Here is a 12,786-nt window from a genome sequence, read left to right as displayed (position 1 = left end):
AATGCCAAAAGTTAAACATAAATGTTTTATTTACATACCATCAATATCATCCTCCATATCTATATCTATTTCGCTATACGTGTCAGGGGCATTGGGGTCAAGGCGTTTGTTCCATTCCATTAATAGAATTTTCTTTGTTGGATCAGGACGAGTTCCTTTGATTGCTTTCTCTTTCCCCGCCATTTTTGTCTTGTCGTCATTTGGTTTTACTGGTTGGCTTTCCCCTTGTCCTGTGTTCTCGGCCATACTCTAAGCAAACAGAAAAAAATCAATAAGAACGGATTTTCAGTAGCATACACGCTATATTTATCAAACTTTCCGATGAATATCATGGTTAAAAATTTTAAAAAAACATCCAAATCTGGGAAAACCAAATGACACGTGTCAAAATACTAGAGGAAGTATGTAAACTACGCACAAACCCAAGTTTCAAAATCCTTAAAACAGAAACTTGGACAGCTTCCAAGAAATATTACACCATGCTTGTGAAACTACTACTTAAAGCACGTGGGTTATTTAACACACCGCGACCTCACAAAGATAAAACGACAATGTCAATATTGCAAATACATTTAAAATACGTCAAGGTTAACACAAATTCAAATGACACACCATTCAGCTATCCGATAAAAAAAAAAACATGCCCTACCTTTACCTCTTTTTACCAAAACTTGCTAGGATAAAAAATTAAATACTCAGTACTCGATTTTACAGCTTTTGCCGTAGTTATAAATGGTGGAATTTCGATAAAAATCAAGTATTTTAAAGACTAATTATGCTCCCTCTCACACTCCCTCCCATGCTATTACCTGATGATTTAATCAGTTCTCTCCTCGGAAGAAATATAATATTATTTTATAAATACAAAACCAGTGCAATCATTCGAAGTTTCTATCAAGTCAGGGTTGAGCAATCACTAATTCAACACTATCAGATTGCCGACACGCATTCTTGGGCTATTTGTTTCCTATAAAAGTAACAAATTACGGACATATTTCAGTATTTTACTAAATGCTATCACCAAAATGGCTTCCGGAGAATATAGCATGAATTCTGAAACCAAAAAAGCAACTAAGATAAATGAGGAACATTGCGACAGCGGTTGCGAGTATCGCATGAAAAGGTTGAATGAAGATGGTTGCGAAGTTTATGTATGGTTTAGAATCTGCTTTTGTGGTAAGACAGAATTAAAAGATAGATCAAAAGAGTACGATTCTCTCTCCGATGGCGATAGCTTACCACCGGGCTATTCAAAAAATGGAATCTATGTCCACTACACGGAAGCCTGTTCTTATCGGGCTTTACAAGAATTGCCCAACTGGGATATTTTCAAAATTAAAGAAGACTGTCATTGCGAAAAAAGATTGCCAAAGGGAAGATGAACATAGAATTGGTAAGTTTCATAGAAATACTCACACAGAGTGTAAGATAGACCCTAAACCAACTACAATTGATCTAATGATCCTAACGCGCACGTCAGTATACATACAGTTAAAGAAAAATGGCGTCGTTTAAACTTAAAAAGAAATAATCAATATGTTTGTTTTGTGTAAATGCAAAGAAAAATATCAACAATCTATATAATCTATAGATTGAAATAATCTATTTCAATGAACACTTTTCTACTGACTGTTTATTTTTTTTTCAGACTGAGAAAGCAAAAAGATATATGACATGAAGTGCTCTGATATTATGAAATAAAATGAATTTGAACTTGATAATGATTTATTCCTGTGTATGATTAATACTGTAAAAGTAACACAATGATGCCGAAAACTAAATTGGATTCATTATGGTAATTACATGCATCTACAGAGAACGAATGTTAAAAGAGAGACTCTGACCCTTCTATTTGTATAACTTTTTAAACAATGTGATAAAGTTCTGAATAAAGTGTCAAACACAATGGTCATTACTTATAAGTTAATCATTTTAAATAATATGTCTTTTGCTGGCATCGGAGATCAATATCGAATGTAATTGAAATATACAGTTTCAGTGAAAAAATAATACAATTTAAAGCTTTCTATTAAAATAATAAAATAAATCACGATACGCTAGTAACAAACAAAGAAAACTTGGACAGAGTTTTTTAAAGCTAGAAAAATAACCTTAACGATACAAGGTTTCATTACTTGGTAACTAAGAGTTTATAGAATGAGGGGGAAACAGACTGAATAGAAGAAGTTACACGTATGCTTAAAAGCATTGCGCATGAACCAATCATCTTAGACTTGATATATAAAGCTTTATGCCATAGCTGCCAGCTTTGTACACACAACGAAGGATGCGAGATTTTAATTTATTTCCAAGGGATATTGTTCGCTCCTCAGCAGTTTTGGATAACGAAGTCCATTACTCTAGAGACTGCATGTGCAAACGTCGTCGTTTGAAACATGTATCGGATTTTGTTTACGTCTACTACAGAGTTTGTGTTTGCGGGAAATATCGCAACAGGCGTGGCCCATTTGAACATACAGCCGAGAATCGCCTATTGCCAACTGGTCACATCATTATTGATGGAGTTGACATTCACGCAAAAGCACATTGCCACTATGTTTACCTGACAGAGGAACATTTTGGAGAAGAAATACTAGTATTTCAACTTAAATGTCACTGTAACAAGAACAGGAAGTAGAGGGAAAGAATTTCAATGTATGTAAATATCGATTGCAATTTTAGTTACTCACATTTCAACGAAAGCTTCAGAGCAATTAACTCAACAAATAGAAAGCCATTTTCAAATCGGGAGGATATGCAAGCATAATACTAGAATATATAATTTTTTCCAGAGAGGAGGGGTTAAAGACAAACTATTGACAGTGAGTGTATACAATCCCGGAATTCTTTATTTTTTTTACTTTTGATGTGTATTTTAATTCTAGGCAGTCGAACAAGAAAATGAATATAGTTAACTTTGCATTACACTGAAAAGGAAAAACCGACATATCATGGGAAGAATTGGAAAAAAAATTGTAACCTATAATGCTCAAGAGAGCTTGAAATTTCTTTTATAAATGTCATTGTTGTAACAGCCTTAGACTATTTTTTTTGCTATGGTTTTACTTGTGTAATTTACCCGGCCGTCCTGTGTTCTCGGCCGTAATCTAAGCACACAGAAACAGAAGAACCAATAAGAAAGGATTTTCAGTGGTATATATGCTATAAATATATCAAACTTTCCGATGAGTAACATGGTAAAAATAAAACACCATCATTCAAGTCAGGAAAAACCATATTACACGTTTCATTTAATTACGCATAAATTTCTTACAAAAGAAGTTGGACAGCTTCCAAGTAAGCCGATAGCAACGATGAGTTACGTGGGTAATTTTACACACCGCAGTGTATTATACGGAAAGCGTATAGGTTTATACTTGATTCAGATCAATTATCTTAAGAATGTCAAACAAGGTACAGCTTTTAGATAAAAAAAAAAAGGTCTGGAGTTTAAAGATTTATTTCAAAGTGCCTTGAATAAATTCAAATCGCAGCGTGCGGTTTTCAGAAAATGAAAACTAGGCATTGATATTGTTTACTGGATAACCTTAACACAGTGTATGAGAATATTCTACCAGCCGTTTAATAATCAATACTTTCAATGGTTAGCTGAAGTGGGAATGGGACGTAGAAAATATTTAAAGCCAAAATAAAAATATATGAAATGAATAAAGCACACAAATAACACTGATACTTTTTAACCATAACGACTGTAACAGTCAAAGTGTCATTATTTCTGTCGATAACTGGTGTCTTTAAAATGTAAAGTACTGTACAATCTAGAAATCGAGGCCTTATAGCAAGTACATAAGTACATCGATGAAGGGTTTTTTTTTTCACTAATATTTTTAAAACAAAACCACCAATGTCCTTTTTAGAATCTACATAACTGTTATCTTATCCAAATGTGTGGTTCGAAACGATGATCGAAAAGCAAACTTAATTTCATACAATGTCATTGAGTTCGAAATTGGTCGTTTGACTGAAAATATTGGAAAAAAGCAATGTTAATGCGCATGCTTATGCCACGTATGCATACACTACAAAAATAGGGTATGGTATTGTTTTGTGCATTTAGTAGAAATCAAATTTATCCAAAATGGCCAGCGGAGATATTGCTGTGAACTTTGATGACATTAAATCAAAACCTTGTAACACGACAGAGGTACATGCCAAAAGTGAATGCAAGTACAAAAGAAGAAAACTGACTAAAGATGGCAACACTATTTATATGTGGTACAGAATCTGCGTTTGCAAAAAATATGCAAACAGGCGTCAGGAATACAAGGAATACAAGGATCGAACTCCTGATACTGAAGATGGAGTATATGTCCACGAGAAAAGCTGCATTTATAAAATCCACACCGTTCGCGAAAAGCCCGGGGTGAAATATTACAAAATCGAGGTACAATGCTGTTGTCTAGGAAAACCAGAACACGGAAGATAGACACAGATTTGGTAAGTTTCAAAATAATACTCACTATAGAAGTGTGTGATATACATGCAAATCCTTGGACAACTAATAATCCCACACTTATGTTAATAGCTCAGTGTAAACTGGTGAACTGGTCTAGACGCGGATGAATCGACATGTTTACTCAACTCTTGAAGTCGCTCACAATGTCGTTTTATACTGCTGAATTGCAGAAGCTTTACAAGAGAACAAATTTGTCCTATTAACTAGCAAATTAAAACACGAGCTAACTGTAATACATATTAATACAACAACTCTTCTTTTTCAGACGGAAAAATGGAATGGAAATTTGGCATTTACGTGGTGTACCAATGAAATGAGAATATTTTAACTGATAATGCAAACCCATCAGAAACGCAACGATACATGGCAAACGTCACCGATTAAGGCAGCTGTTTTATAAATAAAGTTTTAGACTTTTGCGTGTGACTATTAATAATAATGAGGGAAGGAACACGAATATCAATAAAGCATGTAATTGAGTACTAGTTAATAAAATGAGATACGTTATTGGGCCTATGTGCTTCTTATACACAACGAGTTTTGTACGTTTTTTTCATGTACATGTAACAGATCAGCACAATATTATGTGCGTCTTTGACGAAAAAGACAAACAGTTAATTCTTAACATTTTTATATGTAATGGTATAACAAACAAAATAATATCGCATTTAAAGCTAAACCTCTTACAGAAAAAGGAGCCTGAGTTAATTATGTTATTTTACTTCGTTTTAGTACCTGGTTCAGAAAACACTTGTACTAAAAAAAGAACTGGAATTCCATCAAAATTAGAGAGGGTTTTTCCGTCTTTATTAACACAATGAATGGGTATATTTTAACGAAATGCGCATGAGCGAATAAATTAAACAATAATTTAAAAGTGGGTACAAATGTTATAGCTGCCAGTCTGGCATATTGTTGACTATGGCCTCACATTTTAGTTTTTTTCCGGAGGATATTATTACTTCTTCGAAAGTTTTGGATAACGAAATCCACGAAGACAATGGTTGTAAGTGTAAACGTCGTCGTTTGTATCACCATGATAATCTTTATTATATTTTCTACAGAAAATGTGTTTGCGGGAACTATTACAACAGGTTAGCTCCAACCGATTTGTCAGAATTGCCTGCCGGTCACATTAGCACGGAAGGAATAGACATTCACGGAAACGCCAGCTGCACTTATGAATACGTAAATGTTTGGGGAGGACGAACGAATTTTGTTCTGCATTGCTACTGTGGCAAGTTCAGTGGAAGAAATACAATACGCTGATTGTATGAACAGTTAAATTACTCACATTTGATGGTAAACTCCAAATGCATTAAATGATCAGTAGATCAACAAAACGAACTCTGTAAATATAAGCCTAAGGAAATCTTAAATAAACATGCGGGAGCTTACTTGCTTTGACGGAAAAATACGGTTACAGGACGCACAGACATTCTATGCATCGATTTTCTTTTATATGATCAGGAATCTGTGAAAAGCATTAACAACGCACATTATTCGTGCTGTGCAATTTTCAGATTCTATTCCTATTTCTTATAACTTCACCTGTATAGTTACAGTGTATGTAAGGTCAGACGACACGTTCCTCGATCATCTCTTTGGTATGTCCTCATAATAAAATAATCAGGTTTTACACCGAAATTGGTTTCAAAAATTATATTTGCAAGTTAGCTTGTTAAAGTAGTAATAAATCAACAACGAAATCCTGGAAAAGGTTATATCAAATTGTGGAACGTGTCATCTGACCTTAATTTCGATGAACGTCGTGGAATTTTAAATGCTACTCAAAATCATTTAGTGTTATCAATAAAATATGAAGACTGATTTTATATTTTTTGTTTTAAATGTTTAATCTATGAGATGTTAAATCCGCTACAGAATCTCTTAAACATGAGAATTCTTGTCAGTTTAATCCAGCCTTTTTTTATTTACATGTGCTTTTGATATTTTATCAAATATCTGATTGTTTTCAAATCAGCTTTAGAACTTTACAAATACCAACTCGTATCTACTATGGGTAAGGACTTGAGTAGACATAATGTCTGTTGCCCAAAGCATAGTAAATTTGTATTATTTGCATCTTCTTTACAACTGAAAGGCGTAAAATAGTACTTGCATTATTTTATTCGTAGAGCAATGTTTTTGTGACCATAACATCTTTATACATCTACAAGAAAATATCCGCTTCGTTTTATTTTTCCCCTCTTGCCCTCGTTGTCAGCAAGCAAAATTTAGCCTGGACGAATTCAAACCAATTTTTGAATACTGTAGTTATTAATTAGATAATATTTCTCTCACAAAACTATGTTTGTGCGAAATCAAGATGGGGCGAAACCGTTTGCAAGTGCATTTCGTAGTCGTATAAACATCTTATATGTCTGGAAGTAAAAACAGAGTTTTGATAATGAAATTTGTTAATGTGTCCAAATTGCCCAATGTAATAAATTACAGAAAGTCCTAATACCCAAGGGTCGTGTTCAAAGAATGATTGTATTTTAAAAAAAATCTGATTTTTCCAATTTACTCCGATCAAACGTAAACCCTCTCTAATTCATTACTTTTTGCTTTGTTTCAAACCCCCCTACCGATTATATAATTCAGCCAAGTAAATAACTATGAATAAAAATGTTTTGAAAGTATATCATGCTTGTAAAATACAGAAGAACAATTCATTTAAAATTCGTTCCGTGTTTTGGGTTTGTTCATTGACCGTTAAGAAAATATAATCTGAATATCTGTACAGAGTTGACTGGAAGCATAAATATCCATTTTATGCAATGTATCGAACTTTACCCCCTCTCATCAAACTAACACATACAATCAAGATATTGCCACAGTTCATTTAAATTTTGAATTTACAAACGTTATGTAGATGTATCTTTAAACGACACCGAAATAAACGGACATAAAAGGGGAATGCTTTCGAAGCAACTAACCTATAGAACTTATTTTAGATACACATCATTTCCTTCCTTTGTTGACTGATTTTTCGAATCGATACTTTCCGATTTCATAAGCCTCCCTAGCAACGTCCAAAATCCCACCTACTTTTAACTGCGCATGCAGTGGGATGTGATCTATCTTTACCAATGAAACAATGAAAATATCAATACCCGATGGTGTAAGTCCTAAGAAAGGAAGCTACCGGGAATCCCAAACCTAAGGCTCATATAAATGAGGATCATTTTTAATTTTCCTTTATAAACAATTAAAATGGGCCAACGCGAAATCACAGATATTGAATTGAACGAAGGAAGCATGGGTGTTGACGAAGACGTCCATTATGACATCAATTGTATTCCAGTTAAAAAAATTGGCACTTATAGAACAGGTTCTTTAGTCATCGATCCTAATGTTGTTTACTACTTCAGACAGTGTAAATGTGGACGCCATCAGGGATGTGATCAAGCTTTGGAACAGTTTCGGACAAATGGAGTACCACTGCCGACCGATGGAGTAAGCGTACATCGACCAGGATGTTCCTTTGAGCGGACGATTACAGCACATTTTGAAAAAGATAGCGTAGAAGGAATACAAAGAAAATATTACATATATCATCATGCATGTACATGTAGATATACAGTCAAGCCAAAAACAGCTCACCACAAACGGAGCGATTGGGGTAAGATCCTTCTATTCATGTATATGTTTGTTATAAACAATAACTTATTATCTGAATATCTTATTTTATTAAATGCAATTTATCATAGCAGTCTCGTTTTACAACTGACCTGAACGTACATCTCCCTTATATTTTTCTATTGTAGATAGGTTCCCTTATAATCCATGACATCATATGTTGCGACAGAAACTACACCAGCAAAAAACCCAAACGAGAGCAACCATATGTGGCATGGATGTGTTTACACTCATAAGTGGACTACATTTACTTCACATTCGATGTTGAATCATGTATTAAAATATGTAAATTGATGACTTTTGCAGAATAAATGATTTAACTTTTTATCGTTTCCGTCTTTTATTGTTTCACACAACGTGTTAGTGTGACAATAGATTTAGGTAAAATTTGTGACAAACTATTATCTAGTTTTCAACCAGAGGCATTAAGATAAACAGAGAGTTACTGTTCAAATGACAAAAACACTTGATGAAATACAAAACATAAAACAAAGCGGTAACATTGTTAGTGAGTTGAGTATCGTATTGAGTGTACATAGAAAAGACACACCCATAAAACTCCCTTTTTTTACAAACACTTGCCAACGGGTTAAAACTGGGAGATTATTACAATAAATTTTGCCTGCATCTCAAATAAAATCATGTTGTAAAGCAAACATATTTTTCGAAAAAACTTAAATGCTAAAGGAAAAGTTATCAAAATAGAATCATTTCAATAATAAAGAAAAATTGACCAAGAACAACATAGTTTCACCTATTCTCATCTTTGCAATAAATGGAAAGAGGCAAATGAATATTGGTAAAATGGAAATTTGAACCGACAATAGAAATTGGAAATAACTTATTACTTTACTTTCAGCCCCTTTCAAACTCCAAATTACATATTGATTAAAAGGCGAAACAGATCAAGTTTGGAGATTATGGAGCATTCCGAGTACGAGTACACTTTTATACTAAAATATTATTTTTGTACTTAATTCAAACAAGTACTTTTCTAGAAACCAAATATTAGCTCAATGACTGGAAGCTTGAAATACTTAATCTATGTTCGAGGTACATACTTAGATATCTTATCAGACCAGATAATGAACTTCCAATTATCACTGCCCAACTCAATTCTAGCAACATAAAAATGAAATAACATCTTCAGTAGACCGCATATACCGTTGTTGAACTAAGTTTTAAGTACGAGGCAGTTAAAAAGTCGTAGTTTCCTCTGACAAAAAAAAGATAGAAATATATTCCCGCTGCGTACCTATCATTCAAATAATTTTTAAAACGTTCAATGCAAAATATCAGCCTGTGAATTATTTCACAGAATATAATGTTAGAACCAGTTTTTTTCTCTTACATATTCTTGTTACAATATTTATTGTAAATACATGTAATTTAGCTTAACATGGGGATAATTATTCATATATTTTTGTCATGTTAGATTGTTCTAAGCCTACCAAATTAGCTACTGCAAACTAAAAGCTTAAGAAGTACATGTATACTGAAAAGGGTCCTTACATTTATTTTGATAGATAATCTGTAACTATAATAATGTAGTTAACGAGTGGTGAAAATACATTGAAGTGTAAAAAAAAAACAATCTATCATTATTCTCATCCTTAAATTAGAATAGGAATTCTAAAGTTTATTTTGGACCTTAAACTTAAAAATAAGTCAGGGAATTTACAAGTGTATTTTTGTTCAAGGCCACCAGAGGTCCTGGCCAATGAAAACATAGAAAATCAATCGAGACTGGCTGCAGGCGATACTACAGCTACTGCATATATTTAAAGACTAGTTTTACATGAATATAACAATAAGAAGTAAATACTTGTATCTAAGAAATAATGATTCGAAAGCAAACACTGTATTGAGATTTAAAGGAAAGCATGTATTTATAATGGTGGAAAACTGTCAACCAACGTTCATTGGCGTGAGCCTCGTCGTCACGAATATATCTCGCCGCGAACAAGTCTTTGTCGTATTGTTGTTTAAAGCATCATGCGTCTGGATAAGGCTTGCTGGCGAACATAAGTCGTCGCAAACCACTTTTTAGGAAGAAAATCGCCAAAAAAAGTCGTCGCATAAACAAGTTTGTTAACAGTATTTGATTGTTGATTTTAAACTAATAAATAATTTAAAAAAAAATTATGCTCTAAAGTTTGTTTTTACAATTTTTTATTTGCAATTATTTATATATTTTTTTCTGGATGACAAATGATATATTTTTGTCATCATATGCAAAAACTTAACATCAAACATAAAACCAAGCAAATATTGAAAATTATATGATATTTTTTGTTTAAACCTAATATACCTTACAGCATGAAATATAACTACTCAATAGGTTAGTAATAATGTTTGTAATACCAGCAATGTGAACTGATCAATAAATCAATTGATCAATAAAATCGTTATTTTTTAATTTTACATTTTGTGAATTAATAAAAACAAATATTCATTACAAAATCTTTACTGTATTTCGAAATTATAATCTAGTAGCAAACAAAGCGAAACCGCATCACAAAATTACTTAAATTCTTCAAGCCAGGAAAATAATTCTGAGTTCTAAAGGCTTCAATATACGTACTTAGTCACAACATTTGCAAATAATGAAATTCCCCAACAGTCTTTAAAAACCAAACTTACACGTTTACTTTAACGTATTGTGCATGGGCAAAACATATATACATGTAAATATAAAAGAATCTATTAGTAAAGTTATATACTATATTGGTCAGAGTGGTGTACACAACGAAATATGCCATTTCTTGATAACGAAGTCTATTATTCTTACGGATGCCGGGGCATACCAGATCGTTTGCAACATGGTGAAAATTCTTATTATGTTTATTTCAGAAATTGTGTTTGTGGGGGGCAACCCAACATGCCTGGTCTATTGCCCAACGGTAACATCAACTTAAATGGAATTGATATTCATGAAAATGCAAGCTGTCATTATGAACGGACATTGCAAGTTTCAGGAGAAAAACAATTTAACCTAAAATGTTACTGCAAGAAAAGGGAAAGAAGCATACGACATTGAATGTATGTTTACTCAAAATTGTTACATTTTAAGCATTTTTCAAATACTAATTGGTTCAACTAAAATAATGTTATTTTACAATAGGAAGGACATATGTAATATAATCTTTTTTTTAAACCAAATTGATAATATGAAGTTTGTAAATACCCAGACACTATGAATTATGATTTGCATTTTGATTCCAAGCTTTCAAAAAATACAACAATTTAAACCAATTTCTCTACTGAATCCAGAAAAACCAATATATACAATTCATTAATGGAATCAAATATAATTTTTTGTGATCTAGAAATACTTTTCTCTGTCTGTCATTGTGTTATCCGTTGTAACGTTTTATGTTTAAAACGAAAAAATAATTAAATGAAATAAATACTGTGACATCTCTAAAGAGTTACTTCTGTTTATTAAATTGCTTTAATACTACAAGTAGATATCACTTATTTACTAATCACTGTTTTGTTTCATGCGTAAGACTGTATTTTGTTTTGTGATCTTTAACAGTCTTTGGCAAACAAAACATCTGTATTGGAGATCGCTTGCTGGGTCTCAAAACTCACATGTTATACATTATTGCAATATCGATTGGTGATAGTACATCAAAGTGTAAGACTTTATCGAACAAACCTAAACTGTGTAAACAAAATAAAGGAACATGTATTTGAAAGGCATAAAAATAAAAATATAACACAATAGAATGTTGCAATTTGTCTAGATAAAGTATGCGACTCAGTCATGCAAAGAACTATGACATCCATTTTGTCAAGCTTTTACAATGGAATTTTATCGATTATCGATTTATCGATTAAAGGGTAGATACTCTAGGCAACCAATCGTTTTCTTTCACGAAAAAAACCATTACAGATATTCTATTTATACTTTTAATTTTTTATTCATAGCTTAAGTCACATAAGAGTGTCGTGCTTCAATGTTAAATCAAAATATTCTCATAAGCCCAATACATGATAAGCAAGAATGTAAAAATCTTTTAGACGTAAATTTAAAAAAAAAAACGACTTTCAAAAAAAATGAATTGTAGTTTAAAAATAAAACGGTGGTCATGCATTTAAAAATAAATTTACATAAGAGTCTTCCCATTCATCTGTTTGAAAAATTTAATTTAATAAGGTAACCAAGCTGTACGAAATAGAAAATTTCTTTTTTGATTGAAAGGTTCGTGGACGTCATTATTGTGCGTTTATGAAATAAAAAAAAGTATCACTGTATTTTCAAGCAAAGAAAATATGCACACCCGAAATCTCTTGTTTTAGTCTTAAACCTTCATCATCTTTTGTTGAACTTGATTGAAATCTGGATTTTTAAATATTAGAATAATAATGAATAGTAGAATGTGCCTTCCTTGTACATAGTATACAATCACAGTTCCTAATCAAATATTGCAGTTTTGATAAAAAAATTCTTCTTTCAAAGTTTTTTTTAAGATTTTGCCAAAAATCTTTAATCTAGGTATATGTAGTGATATGTCGAGTCAACCATTTAAAAATACCTAGACCTCAATTTCTCAACTATTCAGGTAAACAGAAGCCAGTTAGGTTACACATTGTAACAAAAATAAAGTTTTTATATTGCAAATTTATTAACCAAAAAAAATTGTCGTACTTCCGAA

At 32.3% G+C, this 12,786-nt stretch overlaps 1 protein-coding gene and 1 long non-coding RNA gene across 2 annotated transcripts in view; one reads left to right on the top strand and one right to left on the bottom strand.

Annotated features, from left to right (window-relative positions):
• LOC105342703 (uncharacterized) overlaps positions 1-12,786 on the bottom strand; it is a 39,143-nt gene that overhangs the window by 618 nt on the left and 25,739 nt on the right. The window contains exon 2 of the mRNA XM_034474530.2: positions 39-249. Coding sequence (XP_034330421.2) covers positions 39-249 — 211 coding nt within the window. The remainder of the gene's footprint in view (positions 1-38; positions 250-12,786) is intronic.
• Positions 653-8,447, top strand: LOC117690380 (uncharacterized). Its single transcript, XR_010708296.1, has 4 exons — positions 653-1,393; positions 1,649-4,458; positions 4,743-8,105; positions 8,251-8,447. It is a non-coding gene; the product is annotated as an uncharacterized lncRNA (long non-coding RNA).

This window comes from Magallana gigas, chromosome 8 (assembly GCF_963853765.1).
Source record: "Magallana gigas chromosome 8, xbMagGiga1.1, whole genome shotgun sequence".
NCBI classification, from domain to species: domain Eukaryota; kingdom Metazoa; phylum Mollusca; class Bivalvia; order Ostreida; family Ostreidae; genus Magallana; species Magallana gigas.
The sequence above is the reverse complement of the archived record's forward strand: the minus strand, read 5'-3'. Positions and strand labels throughout refer to the sequence as shown.